We start from the raw sequence: 22,571 nt of genomic DNA on the forward strand, positions 1-22,571 counted from the left end.
TAAGACGCACCAGACCACAAGACGCACCTAGTTTTTGGAGGAGGAAAACAAGAAAAAAAATATTCTGAATCTCAGAAGCCAGAACAGCAAGCGGGATCGCTGCACAGTGAAAGCAGCAATCCCTCTTGCTGTTCTGGCTTCTGGGATAGATGAGCAGTCTGCATTCGCTCCATAAGACGCACACACATTTCCCCTTACTTTTTAGGAGGGAAAAAGTGAGTCTTATAGAACAAAAAATACGATTCCGGGTTTGCAGCGATCTTAATCCAAGTTGTTCATAAACGAAGCTGTTCTTAAACCAAGGTGCCACTGTACTCAATCCATGTTCAATGCACTGTCTTGCAGACGAGAAATGTCCCCAAATGCAAAAGGAAGGTCTCCGGTTGGACCAGACTAGTGACCAATATGTAAACATAACTGGTAAGTTTGTTTTGTCTCTCCCCAAAAATTCTTCTCCTCGCTGGCCTCTGGCCACAACCTCTTTCCTCCCTAGGAATTTGCAAGGGGGTAGAGATAAATCTATCTAATCGGCACCTGTGGATCTGAGACCCAGCAGAATCGGGCAGGAAGATCCACTTAGCTGGGGGGCAGCAAAGATAAAACAACCACAAAGTCATGCAGCCCAAGGAGTGTCCATAAAGCTGCCTGAGGATCTCTTGCAGTGTCACAGGCAGGACTGGCAAGCGTTCTGGTCTTGAAGCTGGGAAGAAAGATGGGCAGTGTGACCTAGCATTTCATAGAATCATGGAATCATAGAATTGTAGAGTTGAAAGGGACCCTGAGGGTCATCTAGCCCAACCCTCTGCAATGCAGGAATCACAGTTAAACATTCCCTGACAGATAGCCATCCAACCTCTGTTTAAAAACCTCCCATGAAGTAGAGTCCACCACCTTCTGAGGGAGTCTTAGCCTCCAGAATTTGTTGGAGCAAAAGTGCCCATTGTCATTTTTCAATGCCTTTCCTATTTAAATAAGTGAAGTTCTCCATCCCAAGAGGCATCTGCATTTGATCTGCAATTGTTTTTACACTTGCAAATGCTTCGACATTGTTTTTACAGCAATGTAATTGTTCAATATATGTTTTCTATGGTAATGTGAAAATTGCTTTGAGATCCTACACAGGAAGTGATTCATAAATGAAAACTAATGAAATGAAAACTAATTGATTAGTATCAAGCTCAACAGGGTTTATATAATATGCATGTGAACAAGTTAAATGTGACAGGACAAGCCCTAAGCAAAGAATATTTTAAAATGTGGCATTCCAAACATAGAACTTTCAATCAACCAGGGAATAACAGACAAAAAGAAAGAAAGAAAGAAAGGATAAACTGTATTTTTTTGTAATGCCACACAGAGCCTTTCACTTTCTACTTTCTCACCTTTTCGGAGTTTAACCTGCCCCAGCAACTTGTCTGTAAAGGGAGAATGGGAACTTGGGCGTCGGTATGGGAGGCTGGACTCTCAAGCTATGCTCCTTTCTCTTCTGTGTCTTTGGCAGGATTTAATCTAATTAAAAGGTTTGCTCTGCTGAAGACTTCAGCCATTAAGAAGATCCGCAACCCCAAAGGCCCAATGATCCTGCGACTGGGCAGCACCCCTCTGGTCCGACCGACGGAGTGAGTATGCCTGCTCTCGATTCCAAAAACTAGTACGTGGCTGCATGTGCCTGAAGTCATCAGTGCAGTCGTTCAAGTTATTAAGCCAAGTGGGTCTTATTTATTCCCATTTAGGAACTGAGTATTCACTATTGCAGAGATAACAATAGAGCTTATTGTAAGACCCTGCTGGATCTCTGCAGACCTGCTGGATCCCTGCTGGTTCTCACAGTGGCCAACCAGATGTCTATGGGAAGCTCACAAGCAGGACCAGAATGCAACAGCACTCTTCTCATGTGTGAATCCCAGCAACTGGTATGCAGAGGTGTACAGTCTCCGGCAATTATGCAACAACCTTGCAACATGTGTCATGAATTCCCATATTGTGGGTGGGGAACTGAGGCTGGCAGAGGCGCACAGAATGATTTGCCCCAGGCTTGGTGGGATAGTGGTAAATTTTGAACTTGCAGAAATACAGCATGGTGTGGTGGTTAAGAACGGTGGACTCGTAATCTGGTGAGCCAGGTTCACTTCCCTGCTCCTCCACATGCAGCTGCTGGGCTAGTCACGCTTCTCTGAAGTCTCTCAGCCTCACTCACCTCACAGAGTGTTTGCTGTGGGGAAAGAAGGGAAAGGAGCTTGTTAGCCACTTTGAGACTCCTTAAGGGGAGTGAAAGGCTGGACATCACGTCCAAACTCCTCCTCCTCTCCTTCTTTTTACAGCCTTTTGAGTCTGTACCTATACACAGTGGTACCTCGGGTTAAGTACTTAATTCGTTCTGGAGATCCGTTCTTAACCTGAAACTGTTCTTGACCTGAAGCACCACTTTAGTTAATGGGGCCTCCCGCTGCCGCTGCAGCATGTTTTCTGTTCTCATCCTGAAGCAAAGTTCTTAACCCGAGGTACTATTTCTGGGTTAGCAGAGTCTGTAACCTGAAGCGTATGTAACCTGAAGCGTATGTAATCCGAGGTACCACTGTATCTTCAAGGTATACTGTACAGTGCAAGAGCTGACCATAGGGACAAATATTAGGAATAATTGGGCAGGAATAATCAGGTGCACAAATAAAAGATGAGGGGAGCACCTAGTTTGACAGCAGTACATGCGAAAAGGATCTAGACTTGCTCTCCACTGCACCTCAGAGCTAACGTGATGCAATCTGCATTGGGTTGTGGAGGCTCAGCTTCAGATCCCTGCTTTTGAGTGTTCTTGGGCCAGCTGCTCTGGACCGGTCAGCTTAGCCCACCTCATGGGCTTATTGTAAAGATAAGTTGGTGGCCTGTGAGTGGGAGAACCATATCTGCCCCTTGAGCTTCTTGGATGAAGGCAAATGAGAGGCCCGTGGGCTTTCATGATGCAAGTGCTGGACTAGGCTGGGGGAGATCCAGGTTCAAATCCCCACTCAGCCGTGATGCTCACCAGGTGACCTGGGGTCAGTCACCATCTCCCAGCCTAACCTCCTCACAAGGTTGTTGTGAGCATGAAATGGAGGTGGGGAGAGGAACCATGCATGCTGCCGTAAGCTCCTGGGATGAAAGGCAGGATGCAAATGTAGTAAATCGAATAGCCCTTGGGGAGTAGACATCTCATTGGGGTGTGTCTTGGACACATCTCATTAGGGTGTGTCCAATGAGTACCAGCCCCAAACTCAAATAAATTTACCCTGTTAGCTCTATAAAAGAGCCTGCGGTCTTCCTGAGTAAGGATTGTGTGGGTGCCTCAGCCACAGCCTGATGGCTGGAAGGATGTTTTAATCCTAGAAAGTAAATCACAGCACAAGAGCAAAGGACTTGGGCCTTTTCCAGGGCCATTATGCAATCCCTGCACCATGTGTGTTTTCCTTCCTCCACTGAAACTTGGCAGGCAGCCTGACGGGTCTAGACGGGTAGATTGAAGCAGCTTAAGCTGTTTACTAGCTAGGCCTTTCCTTTCATCAGGACCCAGCAGCAGTGCAGAAAAAGCAGGCTTAGAAACTGGCTTCCCTCTTCTCCTGCCTCTGCATGTAGGACAGCCTTTAATGTCTAAAAGGGGAGGTGCTGCAAGGACTCGTCTCATTTCCAGGACTTGCTTCAGTTCAGGCACTGGGGCTTTTGATCCCCATGAAGTAAATCAGAAAGCACAGCTGCACTCAGTTCCCAGTTTATGGGGCTGCTTTATTCTTCCTGTGCATTTTGGCACTTAAAAGTACGCAGAACGGAGAATTGCAATACACACACACACACACAAACCCACCAGTAAGGATCGTTTAAAATTTAAGCACTACAATACAATAAGATTAACATTTTGATAAACCTCATAAAGGTGACTTGTAACCATAACTTAAAACAGCAACATAAGTAAAACTGAAAGCAGCAGGACCTCCAATCTTCACAAATGTCAAAACACACATACACACCCACCATGTCAGTTTACACAGTAGCCTCCCTCTAACATTGAACATTGGTTGGCTTGGGCCAACAGCTCTGTAGGCAAAGCAGGACCAGCAGGAAACAAGGGCAAGACATCTACATTCTCAGGGAACTCTGGAGTTTGCAGATGGACATAAAATCAGTAAAGAGGGAGAAAACATCAGTGGCGTCCCCCCGTTCCCATCCAACAACAGGAAAAATCATGCATGTGGTTGCATGGAAGTGAATGCACACACAACACACAACTGAGCCTGAAATGAAGTCTGGAGTGGTGCTTCAGAGCCTCCCTTCCTCTGTACAGCCTCCCTCCTGCCATCCTACCTCATGAGGCTTGTAGAAGGAGATGCAAGAGGCCAGAAATAACAGCTTCCCCTGGGAGGAACAGAACATTCCACTTGCCTGCAGCTGCAAGTTTGAGGAGGAAGAGGAGAGGAGAGGAAGACTCCGCTCCAACAGTGAAGGGGAAGATGCAAATAGAAGAGCCCTGGGCACTCGGGCACATGTGCACAGCAGCAACAGCAGCAGCAAAGGCAGTAGAGAACATACTGAGGACAGAACACAACATTTTGTTGTGCATCTGATTGTCGGGAAGACCTTCAAGTAAAAACGCTCCTCCCTGCCAGAACTCAGTCTATCTCTTTCTCTTCCACAACTGCCTAACTTATTCTCTCCACTCCCACCCAGACTGGGGAGTGTTTCATAGCTAGTAGCCATTGGCCATGAAAGACCATCAAGGAAACCAAAATGATCAAAGGGAAGGAGCAACTCGCCTTTGAAGAAAGGTTGCGGTGTTTGAGACTTTTCAGCTCAGAGAAAAGCCGAGTTAGAGGTGGCATGATAGAAGCTTATACAATGGCATGTGGTATGGAGAAAGTGGGTGGGGGAAAGTATTTTTTCTCCCTCTCTTACAACACTAGAATTTGTGGACTTCCAGTGAAACTGAACATTAGAAGATTCAGTTGAAAATACCATATTTTTCCATGCATAACACGTCCCCTTGTATAAAACACCCCCTATTTTGGGGGACTCAAATTTAAGAAAATGGGGGTGGGATTCCCCAGAGTTGTCGAGCTTTTTGGGGGGAAGGTTGCCCAGAATTGTTGAGCTTTGGGGAGGGGATTGCAAAATACACAACTCACCCACAATACTGCTAGCAGCCTATCACCAACACAGCAACCAATTGGCAGCAGCCATTACCACTCCCACCAATCAACAGTGACTAATCCCACAATCGAACTCTAAACTACCCATGTATAAGATGATCCAAAAATTTTCACGGTAGTCTCTAAGAAAAAAAACCTCGTGTTATACACGGAAAAGTACGGTACTTCTTTACACAGCACATGTTTAAACTATGGAACTCATTCCTGTAAGAAGTATCAATGGCCACCACCTTGGATGGCTTTAAAAGAGAATTGGACAAATTCATGGTGGAGCGGGCTATTGATAGCTACTCTCCCTCCATGGTTGGAGGCTTCTGAACACCAGTTGCTGGAAACCACACCAGGAAAGAGTTCTCCTGTGCTTGAATCCTGCTTGTGGATTTCCCACTGTAATCTGGTTGGCCACAGTGAGAACAGGATGCTGGATTTCAGGGACCATTGGCCTGATCCAGTAGGCTTTTCCTATTTTCTTTGGTAAGGTTTACTTAAGCCACCATGTTTGGGTCTTCAATGCCCACTAAAGAAGTATTTTCAACAAAACGGAAAGCCAAGAGGAAAAGAGCAGAGGCTGATCACAACACTAATTTAAGTGCCGTGGGGTTTCTGACACAGTTTCCCTCTCAACCACTAAGCCAGAGCACCTGCCCCACCCACACTCAGAAGATGTGGCGTGGCAGAAAAGAGGCCAGTGGCTGCTTAGATCCCGATGGTGCCACCAACATCCAACACAAATATATTCCCGCATGTATGATGGTACTTTGCTTTAATGCTCATTCAGACACCTGGAATTCAGCCTTCAGGGAAGGAGGCTCTGCTACAAAGGATTGAGGGCATTGGAAATAGCTGGTGCACGGCAGAACAGTTGCCGTGGCTCTCCTTTCAGAGTGCTCCCCTCCCCTCCACCTTCTTAGCAATTGCAGCTTTTGTTCTGTTCCAAAGACAAGTCTGTAGTTGTCTGCAGAAGGCGTGCAGTCACCTCTCAGGGGCACATGTGGAGTAGGACCACTCAGATAGTACCAGCTTCAAAGGAAACAACGGTGAGGACCAAAAAAAGACAAAGACAAAGAAAAAGAGGGAGTCTGTGGAAAATCTTACAACTGAATTCTGATTTCAGTCACCGAAACTCTCCTAAGAAATGGCACCAACTAAAAAGATATGTATAAATGTTTAAGCTTTCTTGAATGCCAGAACTGAAGGGTCCAAGCAAGGGGTGCCGCAGGGCCACCACTAAGAAGTCCCTGTCTTGCCATCCTAACAGGTTTCATTGGTCAGCACATAAGTAGGAAATCAGAACCAAATAATAGATTACAAGCAGGTTCATATGCATGTCTTTTCATATTTCAAGTGTTTTTAAAAAATTGAACACAATATAACACCCCTGTAAGGCAGGTCAGTATTATTATTGCTTTATTATAAAAGGGAGTCTGAGAAAATAGTGGATTGCTTAACATGGCTATTGTGCTATCTCCTTTCTTATCTCTCAGTTCATAGTGTGGGGCCTAAGGTGGAGAAGAAGCTCTAGGGCAGAGCCCTTGGTGAGCAGTGGCTGGAACCAAGCTGTGGAGTGAATCTGAAATTAGACAGTGGAGAAAAAGTGGAGAGATTTGCCTTTCCTTTTTGAATTTGATGGTGCCAAAACATTTCCTTTGAGTCCTTGGGGTTTCCCTCTCTCTCTCTTTTTTTTTTTTTGCCCTCTCTCTTTATCTTCATTGACAGTTTTTAAACAGTTTCTTAATGCAGGGATGGGCGCTGTGGCAGTTGGGAATAGGTGTGTTTGTTTAAACGCTTGGCTAGCCGAGGGCGCCTCTGTTATGATCTCCTTCTGCTGGTTCTTGTTTTGCCTTGGTGATTCATGAGCCAGGCACGATGACCCCACAATAAACACAGAGAGAGGAGCAAATGAAAGACAAATGACCTGGAGCAGGGCTTCCAAGAAGACAACAAGGAGATCAATGTGCATCCGGTACAATGGCAATGCCAGAGGCGCAGGGGCCAACAAGTATTAGTTCTGGTCTCATTCCTTTGCTGGGTAGGGGAGCCTGAGACCAGGGGACAGAAAAGCTCTCCACCCACACACTGAGACTGATGAGGAAACCGTCTGTGCAGTTCTTCTTTTTTGCAAAGGCTGCTATCGTTCTCCCCCATCACCAGGCACTACTCTTTACTCTGGCCTGTGAGACTCTCTTATCAGAATTCTTTGCTGCTGCAAGTCAACAGTGGAAAGAACTCAGAGTTATTTTCCAGGTTAGGAAAAACAGCGGCGGCAATGGGCTAGCAAAGTGTGGCATTGGCATGCCTTCCAGTCTGTGGTGCATTCAAAGCAGGGAGATTTCAGCGCCTGCTCCTGCTGCATGCAAAGTGCTTGTACCCTCCATCCCGGCTCTACATCCTTTTCTTTGCATTCTCAGCTTGGCAGCAAAAAAAAAAAAAAAAAAAAAAAAGTATGGCAGTTTATCCAACTCATGTGGAGCCTCCATGCTTTCAGCCTGGGTGGGGGGCAAGTCACAAGTTATGCAGCCTGATCTCCATTATTGCCGATAATTTTGATGAAGTCAATGCAAATGTGGCCCACCAACCATGTCTATTGGTCTGGCAGATGCTTGACGACCTCTCCCTGTTTTAGCAGCCCTAAGCAGAGAGAAAGAAAAATCTCAGACTGTTTATCGTGCCTCTGGCTAGGGATAAGAGGATTTCCCCAGCTCCGTTCATTTATTGATCTGATGCTTTCCTTTGCTCCGTCTACAATTCCTCCTGCATTCCTTTACTGGGGAGAATTTCTAAAATTAACATCAGAATTGGCTCAGGGGCAGCTTCTCCCCTGCTTTCTCTTCCCTCTTTTCATCTGCATCTTTCTCCACAGCTGCATCACTGATGCAAACCACCAAAAACTGAGAAATCAGCACCACCCTCCAGGGCCGGCCTGCCTATGAGGCGGGGTGAGGCAGTTGTCCCAGGTGGCAGACCAGGGGACAGTTGAGAGCCGCGACAGATCCAGGCCCTGACAAGCACACTGCTCACCACTGCTACCACAACCACCTGCTCCTCCTCCACCACAGCCACCACGTACTTCTCTCCAACCTTGCCTTTTTCCTCCTACCTCAGGCTTCCTCAACCTCAGCCCTCCAGATGTTTTTGGCCTACAAGTCCCATGAACCCTAGCTAGCAGGAGCAGTGGTCAGGGATGATGGGAATTGTAGTCTCAAAACATCTGGAGGGCTAAGGTTGAGGAAGCCTGTCCCAACTCCGGCAGCAACCAGAGGTGGGGTCAGCTTTAGGGAGAGCAGCTCCAGTTTTGCTTTGAGTGGTGTAGTGTTTTACGTACATTACTTACTTGCATCTTAATGGAACACTCCACAAAATGATCTTGATCCAACCATGTGCTTCGTCACATCATGTATACTGTTGTGTAATGTCTCATCAATGCACCCGTGTGCATCAGGGATTTTTCTTTTTTTAAAATGTACCCAAAGAATTGTAAATGCAACCATGCAAACAGTCGAACATAGATAGGGTAGACACTTATGCTAAAGGGGGGAGTATTATGAAACAAATATGCTCATATTAAGATAGGGTGGTCATTTATGTTTTACCAAATAAGAGAAAATCCATTATCAGAAAAAAGAGGGCATAGGTTTGTGCAAAATTTGCATGCACTTATTTATATGTACAGTGGTACCTCTGGTTATGTACTTAATTCGTTCCGGAGGTCCGTTCTTAACCTGAAACTGTTCTTAACCTGAAGCACCACTTTAGCTAATGGGGCCTCCTGCTGCCGTCGCGCCGCCAGAGCACAATTTCTGTTCTTATCCTGAAGCAAAGTTCTTAACCTGAAGCACTATTTCTGGGTTAGCGGAGTCTGTAACCTGAAGCGTATGTAACCCGAGGTACCACTGTACAGGACTGTATACTCCAAAGCCTATGAAAAAATTCTGATGTAGAGAATTTTTGAAATAGCTTTCCCGAATTGCCACTGATGTCTCCATTGTTTGGTGGCAGGTCTGATGTTTTAAAGGCCTCTGTCAGGTGGGGATAGAAAAATCTGTCAATTTCGCTTCTCTCAGTTTCTCATTTTTCCAATCTTAAATTCAGTTCTCCATATTTCTAGAACAATTTGTGATTATTATTATTTTTTAAAAAATATCCTCATGAAAAGTAATAAGCCTTTTAGTGCAAATTTATCCTAACTAATACATTTCTGTATACAGTTTGACTAACATACATATTTGGAAGCAATTTATCCTACTATATGGTATGTTTGCATGTTATTTTCAGTAATATGTTCTTTGCCATTATGCACCCTTTCCCCCAATGACTGAATTTTTGCAAACATTGTCTGCTTGAAGAACTGCATTGCAAAATTCCGAAAAGTATGGATTTTGAGGGATGGCTACATTTCAGTGCCTGTATTATCTCACATAGTGTGAATTAGGTAGGTTTGCCTTTCCATGTGAACAGAATTGAATTTCTCTCCCATCCCTGGTGGCAGAACTTCACCTCTTAAAAGTCAAAGGGCCCTGATTCTGACCTCTGTCTGGCATCCAAATAACAGCTCATTCCTGACGCACCTCTACAAAGACCATGTGATGCAAGGGGAAGTCTCTGTAGTGGAAAAACTTGGCATAAATAACTGGTGTTGACCAAGCCCCAGAATTGGTCACTGATGGGCAATGAATGTTGCAATAGTAGGATGGATTCCACAGATGAAATTGATTCCTGCTCTGCTTGGCTTCCAAATCTCCTGATTCTGTCTGGACTGGATATGGGTTGCTGTTGCTGCTGTTTTTCTTTTTGAATGTCCTGAGAAATGAACACAGATGTTAGTGGTTGCTGTTGCTACTGGAGCAAAATTGTTGGACTCACTCTGTGTCTACCATGACCTCATTATAGTAATCCTTTTAAAGTGTTATTTATGGTTTTTTGGGGGGGAGAAGAAGCTTCTAAATGGTTTTTAGGCTTACCTCCTTTCCTATCTGACAGAGTCACTGTGCCTTTGAGCATGGCCAGAAGGTACTTTCGTGGTGTCCACGATAATGAGGGAAGCTTTGTTCTTGTGTTCATCTATTTCTAATTTTATGTACTGTCAACACACCCGCATTGTTTCATGATTTAAAATAATGAGTTACAGTGTTATAGACATGGTGGTACTTGAGGGGTAAGGAGGAGGAGAGGGAAATAAGCAAAAACAGGCACCATGGCTGTTGCATAAGTCTGTTCTGGAAGGGTCTGGGGCTAGCAAGAGTTCTCAGGAATGAACATCATTGAGAGCTCCATCTGAGACACATTTACACTATAAGTTTCCCCACTAAGAATCCGGGAATTGTTGAGGGTGCTGGGAATTGCAGCTCTGTGTGGCCCTTACATGATACATAGCTCAGTCGGCAGAACACAAGACTCGTAACTTCAGGGTCGTGTGTTCAAGCCCCACATTGAGCAAAAGATTTCCACATGGGGGGAGGGGTTGGACTAGATGACCCTCATGGCCCCTTCCAGCTCTACAATTATATGATTCTCATTGTTCCCAAGCCTGTTGAGGTGATGGGAGACAAGGCCTAGTTGGTACTGACCCCAAGAAATCTTTGCCCAACCCCTTCTTTGTCCTCTATTAAGCAGGCTCTTATGACTATTTCATTCTGAGGTGCAGCTCTGAATTAATTAGAGCCCCCAGAGAATGAATTCTAATTTAATGTTCCTTCTGTGTTTTATTATTCCATTTCATTGCTGCTTTGTTGTTTTTAGAATTGCATTGTAGATTTTCTTTGTTAATATATTTTTATGATTTTTTTTTTTTTTTGCATGAAAGAAAGGAAACTCAACTGGAACCCACATTATGCTTGCAGTAAGAAATGATTTAGTGGGCTGGTAGAAGGGATTTATTATAGGCTGACCAATTAACCATAAATCCTTTGAGTAATCATCTGTCTTTAGATATATTAACGTTAATTAAAATAAATTGGCATATTGCACATGGATGCCTTTTTTGGGAAAAAAAATGAAGAAAGTGAAAGATAGTTTACTGCTTAATAAACAAAAGTGAGCACTCATTAGAGAGAAAGGTCATTGTTAATATGTTCTTTTTCTCTCCATAAGTCACCAGAGCCAAAATAGCTGCAAAACAACAACAACACCCCGACAGAAATTGAACATTCACAATGAAAGGGGACCCCCACCCCCACTGAATAAACTACAGCTGTTGTTGATTAATCTGCCAATTAAACTTTCATTTCCATCTAATATGTGTGTGAGCATACGTGTTCTTATGGACTGATACGTATCTTTCCCAACACTTTCTGTGATTGTTTAATTAGTCTCCTTGAAAATAAGGTGCAAGCTTTGATTCAGTGTCTGCTTGGTGTATTTGCAAAGAGGAGGCTGCTTTATAGTGAGTCAGACTAGTGATCTATGTTTTATGATGTTTCATCCATGATTTTTTACTGAACTTTTTGGTGCACACCACCACAATATTTTTCTTATCAACTGGCAGTTCATAAATAACCGTAGAAACAAAATAATAATTTATAAGGCTACTTATAAACCATGAACTCAATACGAGGTGACTCCCATAAATGTGGGAGTTTACCTCAACGGCCAAGTTAACTGATTACATCAAAATGAAAGAGAAAAGACAAAGACAAGATAAATTAGCAACAAATTGGCAGCCATTTATTAAATACAGCAAGGATTCAGGGTTACGTCAAAATATATTGTGCTTTTACACCGTTTTGAATTCGGTTCTAGCAAGGATGACAAGATTATGGTGTAATATATTGTCAAGGGTTTTTGTTATTCTTTTCCACTTTGTGTGTTGGGGGGTGGGGGTGGGGAGCAGGTGACTGTGCTTTCTATTTTCCTATTATTTTTCCCCCTTTTCATTTTTTTACACACACATATACGTATCCCAAGCAAAAGACCGGCCTGCTATCACTACTTTCACTGGCATGGCTGCCGCTGGGCATCCAGCATTGTCCTTGAGGCAAAATGTCCCACCATGGGAATGATGTCATGAATTGCTGTAATGCCTTTCTAGAGCTTTCTTGCCTGCCCCCCATGGCTGCCTCCCTTTCCTCACATCTCTCCCCTCCTCTTTGTTCCCAGACAGCTGTTCCCCCGGGGCTTGCCTGATGAATTCACCCTGGTGGTGACTCTACTCTTGAAGAAACAGACCAGCAAAGAGAACTGGTACCTCTTCCAGGCCACCGATCGTCAGGGGTACCCCCAGGTACATCACACTAGCATGGTGCATCCTTTCCAGGGCCTTGTGGCTCTTTCTGTCCTATCATGCGCCTCTTCTTTCCACTGAGGGCAACCAGCTTCCTATTCAGCTTCCTGTTACCCACCTGATCCACATGGGCAAAGTTGCCAGTGGAGCTGCTGTACCTTGTAGATTCCAAAAGCTGTCACCACCTATGCAGTTGCTATCTGCACCCATGCCCACCTATCTTTCTTTCACCCAGGAAATGTGGCACATGCAGCCTTCTCAAAATGGGTGCTCTCCAGATATTGTGGGCTTTAACTCCCATCAGCCCCAGCCGGCATGGTCAATGGTTAGGGATGGTGGGAATTGTAGTGCTAAATATCTGGAGGTCATTAGATGGTGGGAGATTGCTCTAATGGGGCAAGGCAACATCATGGAAAGCTCCCAAGTAAGCAAGTTGCTCCCATAAAGACCAAGAGTGGGCTGGAGCCTTCTGTGCCTCCAGGGCAAGATCACCCCACCAAGGCGATGGAGGAACCCACAGTGGTGGCTCCAAACCAGACTGAGCAGTAAGCTCCTCCTGAGAGGATAAGCTAGAGTCAGGCTCTCGCAGTGCTGCAGAGGGTACCAGGATTGGAGGTGAACCTGCCACAGGAGTGTAGTAGGCTCAGTTCACCTGGGTGATGTAAGAGGGGAAAGAGTGGAGTGCTGGGGTGGCTACATCACTGAGACCTTCTCATTTGTAATTCCCCTCACTTGGTGCGGCTGGTCCAACAAACCTAGCCAGCTCCTTCTTGTCTGAGTCACAGTTCAAGCCTAAGCTGCTACCCATGAGGAGGATCCTTGCCATAGAAGTGAGCCTCACAGATTTCCTAGACTGGCCTTGTGTTGTGCTTTCACCATTGAAAGCTAGCATGGGAGTGTGGCCTGGGCAAGGGCAGAGCACTGGATCTGGCTGGTTGCTTCCCACCTGAGCCATTTTGGCAGGTGGGAGGAACATTTATTAGCTTTGTTCCTCTTGAAGGTTCCTCTACCAGGTGGTTTCCTGGAGCCCAGCTATTTAAAGTTTCAGTTTAATCCTCCAAGCATTGATTAGTCCTAACTTTTATTAGACCCAGGAATTGAGGGGAATCCGGTTCCCCACAAACTCATAACAATATGGAATATCTCAAATGGCTAAACTAACTGTTTTTCTCAAGAAGTTATTTCAGAAAACATGCTGATCCAAGTTAATGATAATAATAAAGCATTCCTCTCTGGAATAACAGGCATTGAGACCACATTTATCATTCTGTGTTCTTTATCATAATATAACTGTATTTTATATCTGTCACTTCCTTTAATAAAAAATAATATATAGCTAAAACAGACAATGATTCATAGTATGACAAAGATACCACTTGTGTTGTGGGATCTGATGGTCTGCAACATTAGATTTGACCCATTTCACAATGAAGGGTGTATGGATCAGAGGGAAGACTGCCCTGGCAAAAAAGAATCACAGGTCTTCTCTCAGCTTGCCTGCTGCTGCCACAATCCTAGTATCTCTCTGTTTAGTGTGCTTTCTTCATCTTTCTGTCTCCCTGTCTCCCCTCATGCCTTTCCTCTCTGCCTCTCTTTCTAGAACATTCTCATAGTCAGCGCCGTCTCCTTTCACCCCCTCAGCTCTCCCTGGGGATCAACAGCAAAGAGCAGAGCCTGGAGTTCCAAGCCAAGGGCCAGGACAAGGAGTTTGTCAGCGCCATCTTTTCCGGAAAAGGGGTCTCCGCCCTTTTCGACTTGAAGTGGCACAAAATGGTCCTCAGCATCCAAAGCCAAGTGGTTTCCATCCACATCGACTGCAGCTACATCTCCTCCAAGCCACTGCAACCCCGCCGGCGCCTGGCCAGGGAAGGCAACGCGTTTGTTGGATTGGATGCCGTGCAGGGTGCTCCTGTCACAGTGAGTCATGGTGGGGCTTTGTGGGCAAGCTGTGGCAAGCGAACCATCTCTCCATTTGGGGCTGCTTGGCCTTTTCTCAAACCTAGTTGGGCTCAAACACACATTGGTATCTATGAAGACACCCCCAACTCTAAGGAATGTTGCTAACATTTTAAAAAAGTGTTAAGCTTCACCGGGAACCGCTCATAAACCTTCAGGTTTGTCCTAGCATTCTACCGTAGGTGACATGCATATGTTTTGCTAATCTTACATTTCTAAGAAGAAAGAACCTCCAAATTGTCCAAAAGTTCACTTTATACAAAATTCAGTTCTATTGAAGCTTCTGTCTGTAAGGGATTGTCCCTCACTCCCCCAGAGAACAGGAGTTGGTGTCAGGATTGAGGCAACTAAGCTAGGTCACCTTTGAACTTCAAGACATAGCTATGAGCTAGGCTGGTTTTATTCTTTGGGGGTTTCCTTTTTGTGATTTCTGCCAGGCCTATGCAGGGATGCAGGTCAGAGGTTCCCCACCTCTGATCTACAATGACCGGCAGCAGCTCTCTCTAACCCTAACCCAATCCTACCTGCAGATAGTAAGGATTGAGCCAGGGACCTGCTGCATGCATAGCAGATCTTCCACCACTAGAGAATCTGCATGGTGATAGAGCAAGAAATGACTATATATTTCCAGGAAGAGATTTTGAAATGCTTGAGCTGATCAGCCAATGCATAATTAACAACAAACGAAGCTATTTTGGTGTAAGTGCATTCTGCAATAAATCAGGGAGCTTTAGCAAATCCTGTTCTAAGCCAGAAGCCAGCACACAAAATTCTTGGGCAAGGTTTGGGGCCTTGGCAAGGACTACTGCCACCACCACCACCAGGCTGCTGTTATAATGCTGGTGGGGACATCACTGGTCACTTCTACTGCTGCTAGCTGCTTCCCAGCAGCAGCTAGAATGGACTGTGGGGTGGCCTTGAACATGAGAACGTAAGAAGAGCCTGGCTGCCGGATGAGCCCAAGTCTCTCCCAGTCCAGCAGTTTGTAGCCAACCAGATGCCCCTATGGGAAGCCCATAAGTAGACCCTGAGTGCAAGACCACTGCTCTCCCCAAAATGGTCAAGTGGATGGAGAGTGAATCCCCAGTGAGAAAAGGCTGCAACATTTGGGACTTTTTTAGTTCAGAGAGAAGCCCAGCAAAAGGTGATATGATGGAGGTGTCAAAAAATTATTCATGGCATGGAAAAAGTGAGTGGGCAAATATATATTGGATAAGGCTAATAACAGTTACAATCCATGATGGTTATGCTGTACCTCCATGGTTGGAGGCAATAATACTTCTGAATACCTGTTTCTGGAAACCCAAGGAGGGGAAAGTGCTCTTGTCTCTCAGAGCCTCCCTGCAGGTTTCCCACAAGCATCTGGTTAGCTGCTGTGAGAATAAGATCGTGGACTAGCTAGGCCATTGGCTTCGTCCAGTAGGCTCTTCTTCCATTCTTATGAGGCACAGTGCCTCTGATATTGGAGACACTACATGGCCATCATGGCTAATAGCCATGTGAAGCTCTTGGTGTTGAGTGGAGCTCTAGGCCTGCACCCCTGAACATTTTAATTATGCCATTTCCCAGGGTGTGTATGTTGGGAGCAGGGCTGGCGAAGTAAAATGGCGGTGCTGGGAATTCAGTAATTTGAGCCCTGTGCAATTGTTGAGTTAACTCCTGAGCTGTTAGAAGCTTCAGAATTTTACTTAGACTCTAGATACCTAGAGTATGTCTTTGTGGGATTTCCCTATGGCTGGAGGGCAAATGATGCCATAGCAGCCTTGCTGACACTAAGCAGGTCTAGCTCTGGTCAGTGCCTGTGTGGGAGACTGCCTGAGAACCCTCACGTATCCTGCCTTAATTGATAGAAGGAAGGTGATATTTAAATGCAATAAATGAATAGATGTACTGACCCATTAGACAGGTATCAGCACAGTTCCACATGTGCCAGATTTCATCTCCCAACCCTGACCCCACCTCTGCTTCTAATTCATGTGCACAGTTGCGAAGAGGTCAAAATGAGGCAATTACCCTGCCAAGATCAGGATTTCTGATTGTTCTCTCTTGTCCTATAATAGAATTGGAAGTGACAGTTCCTTTTTGGAGAGGGGATTTCTCTCCCCACACATTTATCCCACTATGGCAATGCCAGTGGGGAATTTGGAGAAGCACCAAAGGAAATATTTCACACTATTTCTGCTTTCAGAATGTGGGGCGTTGTTTTCTTCTTAAGTAGAACTTTAAAATAATGCTGCTCCAAAACTCCTAGGCCAACATTTAAAGGTGGTAATTTGTGCCTACCTGATGGCCTTGAGGGGAAATGTGCTGCCTTGGAAGAGGAGAGGTCCTGAGGATAATATATAGAACCTCATTCTCAGAACCAAGCCCAAGACCTGCCAACCCTTCACCAGAAACCATTTGAGAGGAAGGTGTCTGAAAACATATAGACAATAGGTAGCTCACCCTGCCATTTCTCTTGCCCAGAAGAAGCTTGCCAGGTGTGGTGGATAAGAGAGTTTGTACTGGTCCAGTAAACACTTCCGCTGCGCCACCAGCAACAGCTCTCTTTGCAGAGTATTAATTAAGTCCAGTGCAGAGATTCTTGTTGCAGTACAAGCTTCAGAGACTCAGCAGCAAAGAAATAACGACACAGGGAAGCCTGTCTTTCCAAAGACAGGTTTATTGCAGAAAGATAACAGAAACACCTCCGGAGCTTTCGGACATTTTTGCTTCACGCCCCAAAGACAGAGAAGACAAACACTCTTTATATACTGAGCAACTTAACAACTTAACGAGCTTGACTACTTAAAGTCACATCACATTGCTAACTTGCCAGCGTCTTAGGTTTCACACCCTAACACCCCCTCTCGCTGGCAATACAAAAAACAAAAATTACTTCAGACCCATTTCTTCACAAAAGTTTTCATGCCGCTGAAACCCAAGCGGTTTTGTAAAACCATCAGCTTGATTTTCATGACTAGGACAGTAATTTAATTTAACAATTCCTGCTTTTACCGTTTGACAAACATTTTGAAAGCGGATATCCAAATGTTTCGTACGACCTTTAAACTGCCCATTTTGTGCTAACTTAAGACACGGTTGATTATCACCCCATACAGTGATTGGAGTGATGGCCTTTTCATACATCTCTTGTGCCAAGCATTTGTAAAATTCTAGATCTCTACATAACTCAGACAAGGCACAGAACTCAGCTTCTGTTGACGACAAAGCAATTAGGTTCTGTTTCTTGGATCTCCACCCAATCAGAGAGTTACCAAATTTTATTACACAGCCAGACACTGATTTTCTATCCTTTAAATTTGCCCAATCACTATCTGTCCAACAAGTAATCTGTGCTTGTCCTTCCGAAGATAATTCAAGGCAAAAATCTTTGGTGTATTGTAAATATCTTAACACTCTTTGAATTCCTTTCTATGCATTTACACTAGGTTTCGAAGCTTCTCTGCTGAGTAAGTTAACAGCGTAAGCAATATCCGGTCTACTCCATTGCGAAAGATGAAGTAAGCTTCCCAGTGCTGACTGAAAGATTTCAGCACGCTTGAATTCAGCACTATCCTTGAACTCATTGTCTTTTACAAAACCCATTTCCATTGGTGTTCTAACACCTGCACACTCCGTCATGTTAAACTTTTTCAACATTTGCAATATCTTGCCTTTTTGATTCAGTAGAAAACTGCCATTTTTGGTCCTATCTATCTGAACACCAAGATAGACCTTCACATCACCAAGATTCTTAACTTTGAAGTGTTTATTTAACTCTTTGGCTAGTTTTTTTACTTGTTCTTGTGTCTTTGAAGTATAAATCAGGTCATCTACATAAACAAGCAAAGATTCTTGAGCATCTCCTGAATTTCTGAAATATAAGCAATTGTCAGCCTTGCTCCTGCTAAAACCAATGCCTACCAAAACGTCATTCAAACACTCATTCCAATTATGAGCAGATTGCTTAAGTCCATAAATAGATTTATGTAGTTTCCATACCTGATTTGATTTACCAACTTTCAATCCTGGCGGTAGCTCCATATAGAGCTCTTCAGCCAAGTCTGAATGAAGATAAGCTGTAGAGACATCAAATTGATTCACTTTGAACCCTTTCTGAGCAGCAACTGCTAATAGTGCCCGTAGGGTCTCACTCCTTGAAGTGGGTGCATAGACTTCGGAATAATGTAACCCCTTGCTTTGCGTAAAACCTCGAGCTACAAGCCTTGCTTTGTACTCTGGTTTCCCCATCGCTGTTGTCTTTATCCTGTACACCCACCTACAACTTACTGCCTTGGTACCTTCTGGCAGTTTGGTGATGGAAAACACACCCAGTTCTTTCATAGAATTCAACTCCTTTTGCATGGCCTCACGCCACCTACTGGCCTCCTCCTGGGGTAATTGCTCAACCTCCTCAAAACTTTCAGGTTCGCAATTTGCCAAACCAGCCCAAATACTAATAGCTTGGTACCTTTCAGGAGGTTTACCTTTGTTGGTACGCTGAGAACGCCTTAACAGTTCCTGCGATGTTCCTTCAGTTTCCCCCTCTGACCCAGAATCACTAGTCGTCACCTGTTTGTCACTAGTAGTTGTAGAACTTTCTGATTCTGACTTTACACGTCTCTCTTGCTGTACAGGTGAACTTTTAGAGCTAGAAGATTCTGACTTTACAGACTTGGGTGAACTAGGCGATTTCTCACCCTTGTCCTCAGACTCAAATTCCTCAGTCTGTTCTGGAACTAATACCTGCCCTGGGGCCTGAGTTTCATTGCTACTGTTCACCACATCAAATAGTATGTCAGGATTTCCATGAATTTTATTCCAACCATCCTGTTCACAAAATTCCGCACTTCTGCTGATTGTGACTTTCGTTTGATTTCCTTCTACATTCACAAATCTCCAACCTTTTGTGTTTGCTTGATAACCACAGAAAAACATTTCTTTAGACCTAGGATCGCCTTTCCTATGTTGTGCCCTAGGCACCAGCACATAAGCACGACATCCAAAAACTCTTAGATGATCAATTTTTGGTTTTTCCCCAAATAGCATGAAGTAAGGAGTGTTGCCTACTGTGCTATTGTACACTCTGTTAAAAGTATAATTCGCATACAGTGCAGCCTCAGCCCAAAAACGCTGTGGAAGTCCAGAATCAAACAGCAAAGCAGCAATGGCTTCCTGTAATGTTCGAAATTTTCTTTTGGCAACTGCATTCTCCTGTGGTGAATAGGGATTGGTAAGTCTATGAACTATACCTTTCCTTTTTAACCACGTCTCCAGCGTGTAGTTCACAAATTCCCCACCACGATCTGATTGTATTTTACGTACCCTGGTGTCAAATTTACATTCGACTTCTTCAATCCAATCCATCAGGATGGAAGCTGCTTGTGATTTTTCTTTCAGAAAGAAAACCCAACTAGCCCTTGAAAAGTCATCCACCAAAATTTGCATAAATCTCGCACCTCCAAGCGATTTGACTGGCATAGGGCCACACACGTCTGTGTGCACAAGTTCAAAGGGTTTCTTGCTTACTCTATCAGATCTAGGATAGTTACATGTCTTAACCTTAGCATGTTTACAAGCACAACAATCCAAAAAATTTGGACAGGGTTTAATGTTACACTCCTCAGCTAAATCTGGCATCTTGCTTACATACTTAAAGCATATATGAGCTAACCTTCTGTGTAGTAGATGTGCACAACCTGTATGAGGAGCCTTATTTACACACTTAGCTTGCGCTTCACCTGTTGAACATCTACCTGCTGCTAACTGCTCTTCATCCAAAACAAAAAGCCCATCCTCACAGGGAATTTTAACTAGCTCCTTTCCCTGTTTCGAAATGGTGCACACATCATTTTCAAACTCAACCTTAAAACCACTTTTTACCAGGCATGACACACTCAAAAGTCCATTCTTCATTCCTGGAAGAACAAAAACAGGAAGGTTAGTTTGCAAACAGTTAACATAAATTGTGCCTTTAAGGTTCATTTCTCGTTTACTATTGTCTGCTATAGTCACAGTTTTTGCAACTGGCAATGTCTTGCAGTTCATCAAGTGGCCACTAGATGTCGCTGGAACTAAACTGTGACTTGCTCCACTGTCAATTATCCACTTCAAGGTTTGTTGGCTTCTTTTAGGACTCTGTTGTGCTGCCATTGCAGATAGTCCCTTATCAGCACCTGCTCCCCCTCTGGATCGTTGATTCTTGTAGTTCTCATGTCGTCTTCCCCTGTAGCTCCGGAAACTGGCCTTGGACTGTTGAAATTCCTGTTGCTTTTCTGGACACTTTGCTATCAAATGAAACCTGCTGCCACATCGAAAACATGACTTGCTGGCCATAGCAGACACTTGTGAGGCTTCCTTACAGCTCTGCCTGCTAGTTTCCCCACGCTGGGAATTATCTGAACATCCAACCCTTGGGGTATTTGAATTATCAATACATTTTCGATGATGTTGATATTCTTGCTCACACAATCTACCAGTCACATAATTCATATTCAGCTGGTCCTCTGGCAAAACTTGAAAAGTTAGTACTAAGTTTTCAAACCCTGCATGCAGGCTGCTAAGCAGAGTATAAACTTTAATATTTTCAGGAAAATTCACACCTAAAGATGACAGTCGGTTGAAATACTCAGTCATCTGTGACGTGTGTTCAACCACACTATCCTCTGGCTTCAGTTTCAACTCATACAAAGCACGTATAATGTTCACCTTCTCTCCGGGCGTGGCTCTATGGTGAATTCGCCTAAGAGCTTCCCAAATTTCAAATGCAGACCTTAAATTTTCCACATGCGGTAATTGGGAATCGTCTATCGATACCATCAACATGCATCTAGCTTTAGTGTCCATTTTATCATGCTCCCTGTTCTGAGCATGTGCAGCAGCCTGTTGCTCTGCTGTGGCATCTGCTGCAACAGCCACAAATGGCTTTCGCCTCTGGACATAGTCAGCCCACACTTCTTTGGCTTCCAACCAGACTTGAGCCCTCTTAGACCACTGCACGTAATTAGCAGAGTTCAACTTTGTAAAGGGAACCTGGAAATTTTCCACTGCCATTCTTGGGGTCTGCTGCTACTCCCTCTGTGTGCCCTTGCTTCTCTTTCCCCTTGGGATTTGTTTTACTCACTTTTCAGACGCCTCCAGCCTCCTCTGAAGCCTTTTAAACTTTCACTTACGCAGCTCTCTCAATTTTCTGCAGCCTCTCAGTTCCTTTAAGAGCTGGATTTATGACCAAGCCGGTCTTCTCTCATCCGAAAGCTGCTTTCACTCTCTCTGCACACAATACAGCTGTAGAAACGTAGAAGGATCCATAACCTAAGAGAGTTTGTACTGGTCCAGTAAACACTTCCGCTGCGCCACCAGCAACAGCTCTCTTTGCAGAGTATTAATTAAGTCCAGTGCAGAGATTCTTGTTGCAGTACAAGCTTCAGAGACTCAGCAGCAAAGAAATAACGACACAGGGAAGCCTGTCTTTCCAAAGACAGGTTTATTGCAGAAAGATAACAGAAACACCTCCGGAGCTTTCGGACATTTTTGCTTCACGCCCCAAAGACAGAGAAAACAAACACTCTTTATATACTGAGCAACTTAACAACTTAACGAGCTTGACTACTTAAAGTCACATCACATTGCTAACTTGCCAGCGTCTTAGGTTTCACACCCTAACAGTGGAGCCCGGTAGGTATGTCACTGTCACTTGCTGAGCGGGAAGATGGCATGGAGGCTGCAGATGCATTGACAGGGGCACCAGATTGGCTCTGCCAGTGCGTTTTCACTGCACTGGTCTCCCTGCCACTTTTGCCCTCTCCTTCTTGGGAAGCAACTGGGACACAACTGGTGAGAAGTTATCATAATGGCACCGCCCCACCTGGTGAGCCACTTCTGCTCATTCCTCCATTGGGATGTGTACTTGTACCACTATGATTTCCCATGCTTAAGTGAAGGGCTGGCTGAGGCCTCTTCTCCAGGATCTGAAGAACCAGGGTGGATATTGGATCTCCACCCTATAACAGTTTGCTTGTTTCTTTGTTTGCAGTTTGACATTCAGCAGCTTCACATTTATTGCGACCCAGCCATGGCAATGCATGAGGGATGCTGTGAGATCTCTGATAACGGGGTGAGTAATACTGCAGATATGCAAAAGCTGTCACTTCTGTTTATGTGTGTGCTCCTGCATTTCCTCATGCTGAGGTTGCAGGACTGAGACATTTATCCACAAAAGCTGTCAGACAACTTTTCTAGAGTTGAAA

The 22,571-nt window shown here is 44.5% G+C and overlaps 1 protein-coding gene across 9 annotated transcripts in view; it reads left to right on the forward strand.

Annotated features, from left to right (window-relative positions):
- The window catches only part of COL16A1 (collagen type XVI alpha 1 chain), a 131,600-nt gene that overhangs the window by 24,102 nt on the left and 84,927 nt on the right, over positions 1–22,571 (forward strand). For 7 of the 9 annotated variants that reach the window (XM_083511547.1, XM_083511546.1, XM_083511548.1 and 4 more), the window contains exons 3-7: positions 346–420; positions 1,502–1,619; positions 12,264–12,387; positions 14,029–14,304; positions 22,358–22,438. In XM_083511547.1, coding sequence (XP_083367673.1) covers positions 346–420; positions 1,502–1,619; positions 12,264–12,387; positions 14,029–14,304; positions 22,358–22,438 — 674 coding nt within the window. The remainder of the gene's footprint in view (positions 1–345; positions 421–1,501; positions 1,620–12,263; positions 12,388–14,028; positions 14,305–22,357; positions 22,439–22,571) is intronic. The other 2 variants (XM_083511553.1, XM_083511554.1) reach the window with 1 other exon arrangement.

The sequence above is a fragment of the Podarcis liolepis genome (assembly GCF_965112155.1).
Source record: "Podarcis liolepis genome assembly, chromosome: 7".
Taxonomy (NCBI): Eukaryota; Metazoa; Chordata; class Lepidosauria; order Squamata; family Lacertidae; genus Podarcis; species Podarcis liolepis.